The 16,555-nt window shown below is 38.0% G+C and overlaps 1 protein-coding gene across 1 annotated transcript in view; it reads left to right on the forward strand.

The window, feature by feature from the left end:
* Window positions 1–16,101, forward strand: part of FHL5 (four and a half LIM domains 5) — a 33,830-nt gene extending 17,729 nt beyond the window's left edge. The window contains exons 3-7 of the mRNA XM_006095830.3: window positions 3,206–3,376; window positions 4,627–4,801; window positions 5,662–5,831; window positions 9,710–9,896; window positions 15,448–16,101. Coding sequence (XP_006095892.1) covers window positions 3,218–3,376; window positions 4,627–4,801; window positions 5,662–5,831; window positions 9,710–9,896; window positions 15,448–15,611 — 855 coding nt within the window. The 5' untranslated portion in view covers window positions 3,206–3,217 and the 3' untranslated portion in view covers window positions 15,612–16,101. The remainder of the gene's footprint in view (window positions 1–3,205; window positions 3,377–4,626; window positions 4,802–5,661; window positions 5,832–9,709; window positions 9,897–15,447) is intronic.
* Window positions 16,102–16,555: the final 454 nt, after the last annotated feature.

The raw sequence follows: 16,555 nt of genomic DNA on the forward strand, positions 1-16,555 counted from the left end.
CCCAACCCCCTGATGGGCCCTGCTCTGTGAGTGACAGGGAGCAGCTCCCCAACCCCCTGATTGGCCCTGCTCTGTGAGTGACAGGGGACAGCGCCCCAACCCCCTGATCGGCCCTGCTCTGTGCATGACAGGGGGTGGCGCCGCAACCTCCCCATTGACCCTGCCTTGAGTGTAACAGGGGGCGGTGCCCCAACCCCCCAATCAGTCTACCCTGAGCGTGACTGAGGGTGGCATTGCAACCTCCCGATCCGCCCTGCTCTGTGCATGACGGGGCGGCGCCCCAACTCCCCAATCGGCCCTGCTCTGAGCCTGACCAGGGGCTGCACCTAGGGATTGGGCCTGCCCTCTGCCACCCGGGAGCAGGCCTAAGCCAGCAGGTCGTTCATTATCTCCCGAGGGGTCCCAAACTGTGAGAGGGCACAGGCCGGGCTGGGGGACCCCTCCCCCCCCAGTGCACAAATTTTTGTGCACCGGGCCTCTAGTTGATATTTATAATAAAAGATATATGGTCATTTAATTCCCTCAAGTAAATAAAATTCCTCTAAAGCACATCCACAGAGACACATTGAAAACCAGAATTCCCATATTATGATCTAGTACATTTCAACTCCATCATAAGATGGAAGAGCCCTCTCATTTTTGAAACCTGCAATCTATGGCAGGAAAGTAATAGGACATATACAGGTTGTCCTTAACTTGTGCAATGCTCATGTATGAAGCTCGTGTATATTGGAACCATGTCCTTGCTTTGCACATTTCCGTGGTAACTGAGTACTGAGAGACAGAGAGGGAGAACTTTATTGTCTCCTCCCCGCTCTTGCATCTCAAATGGTCCCCCTCAGCAGTCGACCCTTTGCATCAGCCTACAGCATCCTAGGTCTTTCTTGTCTGGACAACTTCCATGCCTATCATCAGCTCCCAAAACCCTTCTCTGGTTATGCTACACCCATCGGGATTATTTCTCTGTTGACAAACATAAGGAAAGGACATATTACTTCTTCTTATTTATCATCCTCTTATTTTAAAAAACCTTTAGAAATTAAAACACGACATGTAGAAGAGAATATCTCTAATATATGTAAAGTATAAGAAATAACAATTTGACTTAAGAAATTAAACACTTCCTATATATTTGAAACCATCTACCAATTTGGTAATCTTTTTGGTTGTTTCTTCATTTTATAATATACTAAAAGCCTTGCAAAGTGGAAGTACCTTGGGAGTTCCCAGTTCTGAGAGGCTGTGATTCAGGGTGCTATTATATACATCTAAGGGTAAATAAATATCATGATAAAAATGGCATTTTTTCTATTAAGTGATAAAAGTTAGAGGTATATGCCCTATTTCACTATTAAGAGATAAACACTTCATCACTGTAAATGAGAATAAAACTTGCATTTTAAAGTCTTTCAAGGGAATCAGCTCTATTTCTTCCTGTCTCCATTCCCTCGGTAACACATTTAGTGCACGTGCACTCACAAGGAAGAGGCATTTCTGTGAAATTAATCAAATACAGAATTCAATGTTCCTTGCAGATAGATAATTTTGGGATGTTCCACTGGGAACTTTCTAGTCTGAATTTTCATACTCGGGGAAAGACTCACATGTTCCAAATACTCAGTGTTTCCTCTATTAGTGAAGAACATTATAGCAAAACGACTATATACAGAATCAAGGTATATGCAGCAAGACACTCTGTGGGAAATGTCATCATTAAAATGAAAGAAGGCAAAATGTGTGGGAATACAATTCAAAGGTGGCAAATAAAAACTAGCATATATAACGCTGTAAAAAGCATTATACTAATTAATTGACTTTCTGATTTAGCTAAAATTAAAAAAAATTCTGAGATGGAAATTTAAAAAATAATTCATAGCTCTTAATAATATAACAGTAATTCAAAATGACAAATCTCACTTAAGATAAATCAGTGCTACTGCTTTTGATGACAATGGAAAACACATGTTCTATGCCTAATTAACTCTTTTGACATCTTTATGTTTTGTTCTTTAATGTTTTCCTAAATTTATAAAATAACTCAAATTCTTATTCTGGCTTTGGCTTTATATTTCATACCAGTGTTGCTGCTGCTGCTGCTGCTGCTATTTGTTCTATATGCATGTTAGTTTAGCCCTAAAGCCTAAAGAAGGCTATAGCTCTTTCTATCATTGATGCTTTTATCTGCACTTCTGCACCTGGGGAATTGCTCAACTCCAGTCACAAAGACCTGGTGCTTGGACTGCATCCTCCCAGCTGAGGAGTTTTATTTGGTCATCTTGGTATTGGGGTGGGACATTTAAATGAGATGTCCAGGAAGCAAGTCATAAACAGGCTAAAGCTATAGATTTTGGAGTCAATGGAATATTTGAAGCCACAAGTAGGTAGCATGTCCCAAAGGAGAGTATATGGTACAGGAAGATCTTAGGACTAACGTGTCTAAATCATTAGGTACCCAACAAAGATTTAAGAACTAAAAGAATGGCCTAGAAAATGTACTGTACTTGTTTAATAACTTCTATTGCAGTTAGAGTAAAAAAGACTTCTTATTTCCACGGAATTCCGCCTCCAGACCTCTCCAGCAAAATAGTGATGACAGCTAGTGAAAGCCCTATCAACACTTCATATTTATATCCCTGAGGTGGAACCATCCTATTTCCACACATAGCACATTCTCATTGAATCCCACATTTAGTGAATGATGAATGCAAGACGTTTTCCACAATCTGGCTGCCCGCTTCATGCATTTTGTTAGCAAAGCACACAAAACTGGCAGGATCAGAGAGTAGCCTTTCCCAAATCCCTCCCAGTGTCAGCATGGCTACTGCGTATGTTCCTAAACTGGTGAATTTTCTCTTAAGAAAATACAAATTCAGCCCTAGCCAGCTTGGCTCAGTGGATAGAGCGTCAGCCTGCGGACTGAAGGGTCCCATGTTCGATTCCAGCCAAGGGCACATGCCTGGGTTGTGGGCTCAATCCCCAGTAGGGGGTGTGCAGGAGGCAGCTGATCAATGATTCTCTCTCACCATTGATGTTTCTATCTCTCTCTCTCCCTCTTCCTTCCTCTCTGAAATAAATAAATATTTTTTTTAAAAAAAAGAAAATACAAATTCATTTCAGTGCTTGACTCACATTGTATTGAGGCTTTATAATCTCTCTCATCAACAAAACTTGCTTTTATATATGTGGATCATTTTCTTATTCACAGGATTGAAGCAAAATGACAGCTTCTCAATTTGACTGTCAATACTGCTCAGCATCACTTCTTGGGAAGAAATTTATGCTAAAGGATGGCAATCCATACTGCATCAAATGTTATGATCGCGTCTTTTGTAACTATTGTGAGGAGTGCAAAGAAGCAATTGAATCAGGTTCCAAGGTAGGTCTTCTGTCAGTTCACAGAATTATTGCATATGAGCAGACAAATGCTTTGGAAAGCCTCTTTTCCTTTAGTTAACGGTTAATACTCTACAGCTCTGCTACTGGGTATAAGGATCTTCAAAGTTACCATCAACCAAATTCTAGGCACTATGCTTAGCACTATTAAATATAACCTATACTTTAATCTTTGCAATGATTTTAGGAGATAGTTTAGGATGCTAAATATTAAATAGGCTATTTGTCCAAAGTTACACCAATAAAATGTTGAGTTATTTCTGGAATCACAAGAGTATAAATGAATAAATACATAGATAATAGGATGTGTAAAGATTAAAGAATCTATTTTCTGGCTTCAAATCAGCCTCATTTCCACACCCATTGTGCCCTGATGCCTTTCACACATATAACTCATTTCTCCTACAAAGCAAATTATTGCATTTTTTTGTTTTCATTTATTTTGCCTTTGTTTTAGCTAGGTGGTGTTGAGATTTTGTTTAGTTAAATCTCAAATAATAATCTATAATAATAAAAGCATAATATGCTAATTGACCAGATGTCCTTCCAGTCATCCTTCCAGATGAAGCTGGGGCCGCAAGGGAAGTCCGGGTCCCGGGTGCCAGAGGGAAGCTGGTGGCGGCAGCCATGGGAAGGAAGGCCTACTCTTGCATGAATTTCATGCATCGGGCCTCTAGTAAGATATAACACCCTAAAAGTAAAGATTGGCTCTAGCCAGTGTAGCTCAATTGGTTGGGCATCATCTATGCACCGAGAGGTTGCCGGTTTGATTCTGGATCAGGGCACCTGCCCAAGTTTTGGGCTTGATCTCTGGTAAGGGGTATGCAGGAGGCAATGATCAATGTTTCACTCTCATATCTATGTTTCTCTCTCTTTTTCTCCCTTCTTGTCTCTCTAAAAAACAATAAAAATATTTAAAAATAAAATAAAAGTAAAGATTATTCCACGACAAGCCTCTCTTGTTTATAAAAGGAAGGTAGAGGAAATTTGAAGAAATAGGAGAGGGTCCACTTATTTTCCATCTGTCTTCAGTAATCAACCAACAAAGCCCCAGGCTCTAGCTCTTAATTGCCCCAGTCTCCTCTCAATGGGTAACAGTATCAATAACAACTTTCCCTCAAGCTACCAACACAACCTACTGGCACCAGAGTCCCAGGAGTGTTTAGTTTTGTCTTATAAAATGGCTAGTTTTGTTGAAACACATTTAATTAACTTTTATTCACTGTCTCCAAGGATCTTTGTTACAAAGGCCGGCACTGGCATGAAAGATGCTTCAACTGTGCCAAATGCAATCACTCTTTGGTGGAAAAGCCTTTTGCTGCCAAGGATGAGCGCCTGCTCTGCTCGGAGTGCTATTCTAATGAGTGCTCCTCCAAGTGCTTCCACTGCAAGAAGACCATCATGCCTGGTAAGATCAGCAGGGAGTTCTGGTCACTAACTGAAGTAACCGTGCTTTCAATTAAGCCCAAGCACAGAAGAGAATACTAGCTAACAACAAAAACCTGGTTCTGAGAGAAATACCTTTCTTGCTATCCCTTGATCTCATTTAGTGTACTGTAGAAATAAATCATTATTATTTCTGTCTTGAATGGGTAAATTAAACCTAGGTCATAGAAACATTTTGAATGAGAATGTGAGCCATAGAGTAAAGATAAAATCTATACCAATAATGCTAACATAGCATTACACATCCTGTCCTAGATATAACCAATGGCAGTGTTGTTCTCTCTTAGGGAAAACAAGGATCCATGTAATCATTACACGTTTAGGCAAGCACTAATTCTCTATGATTTTGACCCTTTTCTCAATCCGTATAGACAGCAGCATAAGAACATGACTCTCTTATTTTCTTATTATGGATTCAAATATTTTCTAGTTGATCATAACTGCACAACATCAATCTTATGAGTTTGTGCCCTTGGCATTCCTAAAAGTCCTGTAAGGATGATTATGGCCCAATTTATCTAAACTACATGCAGCCTTTCAGAGTCTCTACTTATAACACTTTCACATTTCAAAATTGTAGCTTCCAAAGCACAAGAGTTTTCAGTGAAAGAGTGACTAACCGTCATCATGTCTGAACTCTATTTACTTTTTATTCCCCAGATAAATATTTTGGAAGCCAACAAAACATTATTTTTATAAGGATAATTAATTTATCACCTTAACTTTAAAATATATATTTTAAATAATTTGACATATCTTCGCTTAAAAGGCTATAAAGTTATGCTTGATTTGTACTAACAGGTTATTAATTTTGGGGTACAGGTTCCCGCAAAATGGAATTTAAGGGAAACTACTGGCATGAAACCTGTTTTGTGTGTGAGCATTGCCGTCAGCCAATAGGAACTAAACCTTTGATTTCCAAAGAGAATGGCAATTACTGTGTGCGGTGTTTTCAGAAGGAGTTTGCTCACTACTGCAACTTTTGTAAGAAGGTAATTATCTAAAGAGGATAAAGTTTGTGGAATCTTCCAGACCACTGCCTTTTAGCTGTACTATATAGTGGAAGTGAACTGATACCACCAGGTTACATTTGTCTTTAGTGTGAATTCCAACATGTCCAAAGCACTACCTGTCGCATTGAGGATGGTCATCTATTTTTCTCACCATAAAATTCCACCCAGAACATTAATTTAATATTCCAACATCTCAAGTGACTTGAGATTCCACTTCCATTCACTGCTTTCCTCTAATTTCATGTATTCTAGTAGAGAACACACACCTCCCTTTGAACAAAATATTGCAAAGAAAATAATTTTTGATCTATTTCATTGCAGAGAAATATGGGTTTGTCTCACAGAGTGATGAAGTGAACCAATTTAAACAAGATGTTTAACTCCTCACATTATGTCTCAGCAATACAAATGTCTTCTGGCTTGAAGCTTTTATGTTTCTAAAGAGTAGATAGGGAGGCTCAAGGGAGATCATTAGGGAAATTCATTAAATAAAAAGACAGAAGACTAAGACCTTTGTGTGGCTGCCTTCACTTCCTTTAACTTTGATATTCATTCCAAACATATTTTCCAAAAGAAAAAAAAGTCACTTTTTTTCGAGTAGACTTTGCCCAATTCTTTTTTATCCTCTAAGCTTCTTTTGTGAAAAAGTCGCTCATCTCTGTCACCTTTACAAAACCTGTCTGTAGTCTATAAAATATATATTGATGTTCTCGAAGAAATCCTTGACCCTGAGGCATCATAAGTTTAAAATAGCACTATAAATTGTGATGAGAAAGCTGAATCATGAAAATACATTGGATTACTACAGTGATTTCTCAACACTTTTGATATATGGGCTACTTTGGCAGATCTTTTAAGACCTTTTGTATTCTTGCATCTGGAAAGCTAGTCGTCTCATTACCACTTTCTACAAATGCATAAATAAACATACATGCATACAAACACACACAGTAATTTTCTAGGTATACTTAAAATACTACTACTGCATTTGAGGTGGCATCAATAAACCCCTAAGTTATAATTCTTAAATTACACTATAATGATGGATGAAACTTACAAATGATAGAACATGACATCTTATACCAGGAAACTTCCATTACGCTACCAGAAACACTGACTTGGAAAATGACTTCAAAAGCAATAGTCAGACCCTATGACCCTGTGACATGTGAAGCTCCAAAGAATTATCAGAGTCAATGATACATTTAGAAACAGATGCCCTAAATAAAAATGAATAGATTTATCTCACTGTTTTGAGTGGCAATGAAGTTGGCCATTTTTTGACTGTTTCTTAAAGATTTACTCTAAAATAGTAATGAGACTTATGGGAATTATCTTAACGTCATTTATTGGGCACACAATTTAAAGTTCATTAGAATACTGTAAAGATTCAAGAAAGGAACTTCTCTAGTACATCAGCTGCTAAGCACTGTCTGGGGCCAAACCTCTGGCATTTCCCAGGTTATAGGAACCTGTCCTATATTTAGGACATGGTTTGAAGTCACTTAAAATTTATAAAATGTTTATATTGGATAGTAGACAGATCATGACAAGCCAGATTATTTTCTGTTTAATTTTTTAAGCCATAATTCCTTTAAGGAAAGGCAGATATAAATGTTTCTCATCAAAATGATCCAATCAGAAGAAAAACAATTCGTTTCAATCTAACCAAAGATCAAATATTTTTAAAAAATTAGGCAAAAACTACTTGTCAATCAGGCTCTTAGAAGTTTTTTCATAAATTTTATTTTGTGAAACTAAATTTTATTTTCTACCCAACAGCAAGTAACCTCAAACTACAAGTGCTTTGAATTCAAACTTCTCAAGGTTCAAATAGACTATTCTGCAATTTATCAGCTGTCATCTACTGAATGTAAAATTATTATTGCCTCCACTTTGTCAGAGAAGAAACTTCATCTAAATCCTGGCATCAATCAGTGGGAAAAACTAAGCTTAGATATTAGACTTCATTTTAGCCCACCTGCCTCTTCAAAAGGAACATGATCACAAGCAATCTGTTTTAATGCCCCAGAGTGTCTTCTCCCTAATTAAACAGTCTTGGCTGTACATTTCAAGTTTTACTTTGCTGTGAACACATTTTTTCAAGTTTGAATCTTTTAAGCATTGCCTGCTAATCATTTGACCAAACAAATCAAAGGAATCTTGAATTCTGCTGTGCCTGCTCTAAGGCATTTAAAGTCAGTAGGGAGTATTTTAAATTGCTTGTGTTCACACACACCATCATGTTTCCCATTTACTTATTTAGAATAGTGTACTTTTTTCCCGTTAGGAAAAATAACTTTTCTTCATAATACCTTTAATTTTTAAGATTTTTTTTTATATTTTAAAATACCTTTAGAATAATCATTTAAAAACCCTCTATCACAGGCAAGTGACATTTTAATGGCTTATCTACTTCATTGAAATACAAAGGTTACAAGAATCATCTCAGCTACAACATTGCTTCAGTCGTTATAAGACAGCAGTTCTCAACCTGTGGGTCGCAACCCCTTTGGGGGTCGAACGACCCTTTCACAGGGGTCGCCTAAGACCATCGGAAAACACACATATAATTACATATTGTTTTTGTGATTAATCATTATGCTTTAATTATGTTCAGTTTATAACAATGAAATTGGGGGTCACCAAATGAGGAACTGTATTAAAGGGTCGCGGCATTAGGAAGGTTGAGAACCATTGTCTTATAATGAACCACTTATAAGACATTTACATGAACACATTCCAAGTTCCACAGCTACTGCAGGTCAATAGCCATGGTTCCGAAAGGTGCTATGACTTAAAAATTGTTACACAAGTTTTTACCTATATTATCCCAAAGAAAGATGTCTCTGCCTTTTAAAAAGTAGAACCCAAGGATTCAACTGGTATAGAAAAACACCCGTATATTATGGAGGAATAATAACCATCTCTGACAAAACTCTAGCACATCACACATCAATGTACAACCAGTGCTCTTAGAGCCTTAACGCTGAAAACTTATACTGTTGCCCACAGTATACCATTTGTGCTAGATACAATATTGGAATTGCTTTCCAAACACTTTTCCCCTTGGTGTTTATTCACTCATTCAACAAGGACTTATCAACTGTTTACCATTGCAAAGTTATCTTGCCTCAGTATTGTATTAATGTTTAAGCACATGAGCTCTGGGATCAGATTGTGCAGGTTTGAATGCTAGCTCTGTGTGTCCCTGGCAAGGGACAACCACTCTAACCCCAAGTACTTGCTCATCTCATAAAGGGGAAAGATAATAGTCCTTACTATGTAGATATGTTGAGAATAGTAAGAAGAGGCCATCCCTTAGCACAGGGCTGAAGACCGAAAAAACACTTAAGTTTAGCTCGTTACTAACAGATGATGGTGCTTATCCATTCCATTCAGGGCTGTTACTGCTGGATATTCTTGAGCCTGGAGGAAAGCCTTCAGGAAAAAAGCTTTTTATTCAGCATCCTTAAAAGGTAAACATAGAAATAAGAACAGAGCATAGAAAATATTTTAGATCTAATGGCAGATCTTTGATGACCAACAAGAAAGTCATAGAAAGATAAGAAATGAAATCAATAGCTGACTTCTTTTTCTTTTTTCTGCATCCATTATATCCCTGTTTCCTTTCTGTTCCATTATGGGAGAAAAATTAGGATATGTATCACCAGTTCATATCTCTATAGCCTTTTGCTTCTCATATCCATCCTCCAAAAAATCTTAGAAAAAGGACAGCTTGACACAAGATGATGAAGTAGCCCAAAGAATAACCTGTGGACATAGAAGAGCATCACAAAAGGTCTGAATTCGTACAGCTCCCACGGTCATTACCTTTTTTTGTGATCCTTTGGCAGGTGATAACTTCAGGTTGGATAACATTTCATGACCAGCCATGGCATAAAGAGTGTTTTCTGTGTAGCGGCTGCAGGAAAGAGCTCTGTGATGAAGAGTTTATGTCCAGAGATGATTATCCATTCTGCTTGGACTGCTACAACCGTCTTTATGCCAAAAAGTGTGTAGCCTGCGCCAAACCCATTACTGGTGAGTTCTTTAGTTGAATACAGTCCTTACATGAGACAGTTATGGCTACATAAATGCTATATAGTTCACTCTGAAAATAAAAAAAAAAGGTAATCTTTTCCTTATGTTTCTTTTTCTAGATAAACACAAAATACATAAGCAGAAATCTTACACAGACACTTCCAGGCAAATATAGATTATAATCAGGGTAACTATACTCTAGAGGCCTGTGAAATTATTTGGTATCAGGCCAATGAAATCATTTGGTTTGGCCCTGTCAAGGCATTAGGGGTGAGTTAATTAAATGTTTGACCAAATATAGCAGGCTAATTTTTAAGTTGATAATTTTATATGGCCCTTGAATGATGTTATAAATATCCAAATGGCTCTTGGCAGAAAAAAGGTTCCCCACCCTTGCTCTAGAGGATTATTAATCCTAAATGTAATGGTACTAACTCTCAATAAAGGAATAGTTCAGAGGAAGAGGAGAACAGGATGAGCTGAGACATAGAGACCTTCATGAGGAGGCCTGGTCTGAGCCGGACCTTTAAGGATTCGAGTGGAAGGAAGGGATATTTGAAAATAAAAATCCTGCTTAATCCAAACAAGGACAAAAGGGCCTTAAAAATGGAAAATGTTTTAATTAAATGTAAGTATTGTACTGAAATCCAAAGCTGTATTAATTAGGGTAGCATAGGTTACGAATTAATTAAACTTCATTTTAAGATGTTTCTAACAAATGTATTATTCTATTTTTTCCTCTTTTCCCTTGCATTAAGTTTTAATTATGAATAGATGAAATAAAACCAGATAGTGTTCTGCTGAAGAAACGAAGTACACGTGGCATGTTTGAAAATAACATAAGTGGTAAATCAATCTGTGTTAAATAGATTTTCAAGGCAACAAACAAAGCATTACCTTTTCCTCATAGACCCTTCTAAAATGCTTACCCTGTAGTAAAAGAACTAAAGCTAGCACAGCCCCTGAGAAGCCCCATCATCACTCTGCTAGGTAATTTACAGTCACTGAATGATGTGGCAGAACTCCCCATGCCTAGTATTCTTAGATAATATTTCATACTAGAGTCCCAGTGCATGAAAATTCATGCACTCGGTGGGGTCCCTCAGCCTGGCCTGTACCCACTCGCAGCCTGGGGCCCCTCAGAACTAAGCTGGCAGTTGGACATCATCCCTCTGATAGCCTGGGAGCCCTCAGGTGATGTCCGACTGCAGCTTAGACATCCTTAGCACTGCCGAGGAGGTAGGAGAGGCTCGGAGGTAGGAGAGGCTCCTGCCACTGCCTCTGCGCTCGCAGCCGTCAGCCCCCTGTGGGAGCACACTGACCACCAAGGGGCAGCTCCTGCATTGAGTGTTTGCCCCCTGGTGGTCAGTGTGTGTCATAGCGACTGGTCATTTCTGGTTGTTCCACCATTAGGGTCAATTTGCATATTACCCTTTTATGATATAGGATTTTAGCTCAGTTTATGTAACATGGAATTAAAGATTATTGTATCCCTCTCCTTCTCCTCCATCTTCAAATGTTTCACAAAATAAAAGTTGAATCTTCATGAATCTTTAAAGAAAGAAAACAGTTTTGCTGCACACCCAGCGTAGCAGGCTTTCATTGACTTGCAAGCAGGGAGAGAGTGTTACCTGGTACTCGGAGCACAGTCCTGCTCATCTATGTGGGGCACCAGGCTTTTCACAATCTCACACTGGCCCTCAGGCTACATCTGGCCAACAGCCATGTTTTGTCTGGACTGCACATGTTTGGAAACAATGCAATGTAATGTAATGTAATGTGTAATGTAATGTAATGTGTAATGTAAAATCCTACCCAGGTGAGCTGACTGCCCTTACATTCCATAGCTAGGTCACTGTTACATGGAACTAAGCTGCTGCCTTGTTGTGTAGGGCATGTCCTCTCTGTTCCTCACACCTTGTTTTCATCATTCAGCTACATCACCTGTCATCCCTTTCAAGGCCTTGCTTTGGCAATTCCATACAATCAGGCTCCAAAGCTTGGACTCTTAACCACTCTACTTTCCTGCCTTTTACACATCTGACAACTCCTGCAGTCAGGAGAAAAAGCCATTATCTTCCCTGATTTTATCTAGAAAATGGGTCTTACAGAAATGCAATAGTACCTGGAGCTCAAAAATCTCCTTAGTGGAATCTGCCATCACAACCCAACAGATTCAGTTGACTTATTCTAGAACACTTTTCTTGAACTAGTCAGAAAAAAATGGGGGGCTTCCATGAGAATATTAGAAAATTACACAACTCAAAATGGGTTTGAAAACTTTTGGGGAACCCAATTGGCCAATACTAGTTTGTAAAGAGCCTACACAAGCCTTGAACTTGATGAGTTTCAGTTCTGATCCATACAGATTCATGTGTCTAGGAAATTTTTTTCTGATGAATTATAGCACTTTGATCACTGAGCTCAGCTTTTTAAGGTTCAGACAGAGAAACCACAGTGTTCTGAATATTACATAAGGATGATCAGAAACCAGAGATTTGACCCAAAAGTAATCCAAGATTATCTATTTAACTTGGAATAACCCGTCTTTTGATAATTATCTTCATCTCCTTTTGGCTCTGTGACTGAGAGATACTAGGTACTAAACTTCCAACTTGCTTTAATATTTTTGTCTAATTCTTATACTTATTATATATAAGTCCTAGAGTAGTGCTTCTTTTAAATTGAGCTATTTGAACTAACATCCGATAGAGAATTCTTATACTATCATATCTTCTGAAAGTTGCACATTCAAGCAAACAATATATCACTTGTAAGGAACTATGTTAGAATGTTTTAAAAATACTATTTTATATTAACTAAATCTCTAAGGCATCTGGTAAAAATTTTTAATCCCATCACAATGAATTTGAGTCATCTGAACAAACTCAATGTAAAAATATATTTTTTACTCATCTAAGATAAGACTAACCTTTCAAATTTTCAGGGATAAATGAAGCAGCCTGATGTAGTGCAAAGTACTTTGGACTAGACGCAGCCATGGGCAAACTACGGCCTGAGGGCCGGATCCGGCCCGTTTGAAATGAATAAAACTAAAAAAAAAAAGACCGTACCCTTTTATGTAATGATGTTTACTTTGAATTTATATTAGTTCACACAAACACTCCATCCATGCTTTTGTTCCGGCCCTCCGGTCCAGTTTAAGAACCCATTGTGGCCCTCGAGTCAAAAAGTTTGCCCACCCGTGGAGAGAGTAAATTACATACCTTAGTCTTGCCTCTGCTCCTGACTATTGTGTGAAAGTGAGTAAACAATTCACCTCTGAGGTCCTCATTGGCCTTATTTTCAAAATAAGGCGTTGAGCAGGATTACATCTTAACTTTCTTTCATTTCTGTTTATTTTAACTCAGTGATTCCCAAAGTGGGCGCTACCGCCCCCCGGTGGGCGCTGCAGCGATCCAGGGGGGCGGTGATGGCCACAGGTGCATTTGGGGGCCATGAGTAACTGCTATTAAAATTTAAAAAAAATTAATTTCCAGGGGCTGAGTAATATTTTTTCTGGAAAGGGGGCGGTAGGCCAAATAAGTTTGGGAACCACTGTAATTTAACTAAAAGGGGTTTCAAATATTATGATTTCTTCAGAAAGGGATGCTAATGTTTCAGGTTATGTTTTTTTACAAAAGATAAATTCAGGCTTAATTTAGTGGAGTTAAGAGCATACATAGGCTCTGAAACTAGATGGCCTTGAATTAAATCCAGATCTGTCACTTACTAGCTGGGTGATTTGGGCAAAGAGTTGAACCTCTCTGTCAATTTCTGTATGCAAAGTAGGGTTGGTGATAACATCTTCCCCATGGAGGTGAGGAGAGCGTTATATGAAGTAATACATGTAAAGGGCTTAGAATATTGATGGGTTCATCTTTAAGTGTTCAATCAATGTTAGTTCTTATTTTACTGAATTTTCAGGAGTAAATGAAGCCAGATAAAAACAAGTGCTGGAGACCTGTTTCCTGGATGACTCTCTTACTGCAGATGACCCTCATGACCTGAGGGCCTAAGCATATCTAAAACTGAAACAATTTATAAACATCACAGGATCAGTCAGGCCCTTCTTAAATTTCTGCTACCAGATGCTCCTATTTTTTCCCTCTTCATAAAATTCTAGACTTGTTTTTACATTTGCCACTGTACAATCTTACTAATAAACTCAAGAAAAACTCATGAGCATCAAAATGCTAGATGTGTAATAATTAGTTTTATGAACAGAGATGATTTACATTTATCGAGAACATCATTCTTACAATCAGCTTGTCAATGTTTTGAATAACATTAAAAGAATTAATTGGTTCATTATTGATTTACTCTTATTAGAAAGTGATGATAGCACCATAAGTAGCAAGCTATAAATTTATTTAATCAAGGAAAGCAGAAAAATTTTATATAAATGTATCTATAAACTAGTAAATTATATGTAAAGACATCAAATAATGTTTCTAGGGTGGAAATAAAAGTTCATTATAATATTAAGGAGAGTTTATCTGAAATAGAATGCTTATTCACTCTTTTTGCTTCACCATCCCAAATGGACTATTTGGAAATTATATGTGAATAAGCACATGAACTATTTAACTTCATTCTATGGTATAAGTCACAGGAAGTTCACAGTACTAAGGTCACTTGAAAAAAACTTGGCAAATAAATAAAGACCCAAGCTTAGGGATATTCCAACCCCTTCCCAATTCCTAGACCTTTCTCCTTTTCTACAACTCCTCAAAACCAATTCCTTGAACTGTGTGCCTTGGATTCATATTAGGGATATAGAGATAGTGTCCACTGAAGACTCAAATTCTACCTTTCTTCAAACACCATGGCTCAAGTGAGGCCCAAGTGGTGAAGGCTGACAAGGCACTTCTTAGGAGCTAATCATGGGCTAACATGGTCTTAGAGTGATCAGATCCACAGACCTTTGTCACAAGCTGAAGTTGTCTCTGGGCAAGGTAATGAGGTCATCATGTTAGGCTAGCTGCATGATAATCTGGATAAAGTTCTAGATTTGGGGCTTTTGGAAATTGTATCCCAAACCACAATATGAGCATAGAACTTTATCCTAAGTACAATTTAAACATGGAAAAAGAAGGAGGAGAACTAAAAGTCATCAAAACATCAGACATCAAGCTATGAAGTACAATTTTATTCTAATATCGCCTCTAAGAAAACAAGGGCACAACAAGAGAAAAGAGAAAGATATCTTATTTGAGTATCTATTCCCAGTGCACTACACTGTACTTCCTTATCTGTCTTAGCAGTCCTAATCTGCTTCCAAAATTATGTGCTTTTTATATCCAAATTCTACCTACTTGTGTAGATAATGGGACGTTTTCACTGGGAATCAGACTGGATCTCATCAGAGGAACCTGTTGTCTGGGTGATAGTCCCAGATGGATACAGAGCACCAGGGGCAGCATTCCTGTTGAGGTTACTTGCCTCAGTGTCATCTTTCTGCATCTCCAGTTCCTAAAAGAGATCCTGATTGAATGCTCAATCTATTCATGGAAAGAATAGATTATTCTTTTTCTCCTATTTTTTACAGGTCTCAGAGGTGCCAAGTTTATCTGCTTTCAAGACCGTCAGTGGCACAGCGAATGCTTTAACTGTGGGAAGTGCTCGGTCTCCTTGGTGGGGGAAGGCTTCCTGACCCAGGACAAGGAAATCTTCTGCCGCAAATGTGGCTCCGGGGTGGAGACTGACATCTAGACGGAGACAGTCCTTCTCTTCCTAACATCCACCTTGCTTTTGTTCTCACTAAATCCAGAACTTGGTTGAAGTCGTATTTCTGACTTGAGTTTTAGAAAATATTAATGTAAACTTCATAGCAGAAGGGTTTTGCACACATTTTGATTGAACTGTATTATAAGAGCTCAAAAAAAGCACAGTCTAACTGAAATGAATGTATACTAAATCACAAAGGAACCTCTGCTTACAAAATACTGCACTCTGCTGTTAGAAATAATAGGAGCAATCTCTTTGTTGTAACCAAGTAGAGCACCTATACATAGAAGTCATGAATGTTAGTACTGAAGACAAATATCGTTCAAAACTGCAGAGTAAAAAGGAAATTAAGAGGTCAAATTAAAAGGCATACGTAAGACTAATGTTTGTGCTCCTAGCAAGCTAGTGATACATATGGTGATATGAATAATAAAACAGTGATCTGGGAAAACTGATCAGCAATCAGCACATTTAAGAATTCTGTCATTTTATCATTCTTTTATTACTCACACATACTGGCTTTGAAAAACAAAACTGCAATTTGCCCTCATCCACACTGCTTCCACAGCTCGTTGGTTCCCATGGTTAATCAATGTCTCTGATACGCTATATAAACATAATGGGTTCTCTCTACCTGGGGATAGTCAAAACATATTTTATTAAATGTATTTTCAAAGCCCACATAATTTTTCTAAAGAGTTACATATTTCATGAGAGAAAATGTCTATTCTTTCAAGCTAGCTAACCAGGATAATCATTGTCTCCAAGGCAAACCTTTAAAGTAAATAGATCATTAAATCATCACTTGTGGAAATGAGTTTTAGGGAAGGGACTGAGTGTTGGAACATGACTTTCATCCAGATATCTAAAGGCATAATAGAATGCATAATTAGCTCTGAGCCTCATGCATTTTGACTTCTAAAATTACA

This window comes from Myotis lucifugus, unplaced genomic scaffold (assembly GCF_000147115.1).
Source record: "Myotis lucifugus unplaced genomic scaffold, Myoluc2.0 scaffold_161, whole genome shotgun sequence".
NCBI lineage: Eukaryota > Metazoa > Chordata > Mammalia > Chiroptera > Vespertilionidae > Myotis > Myotis lucifugus.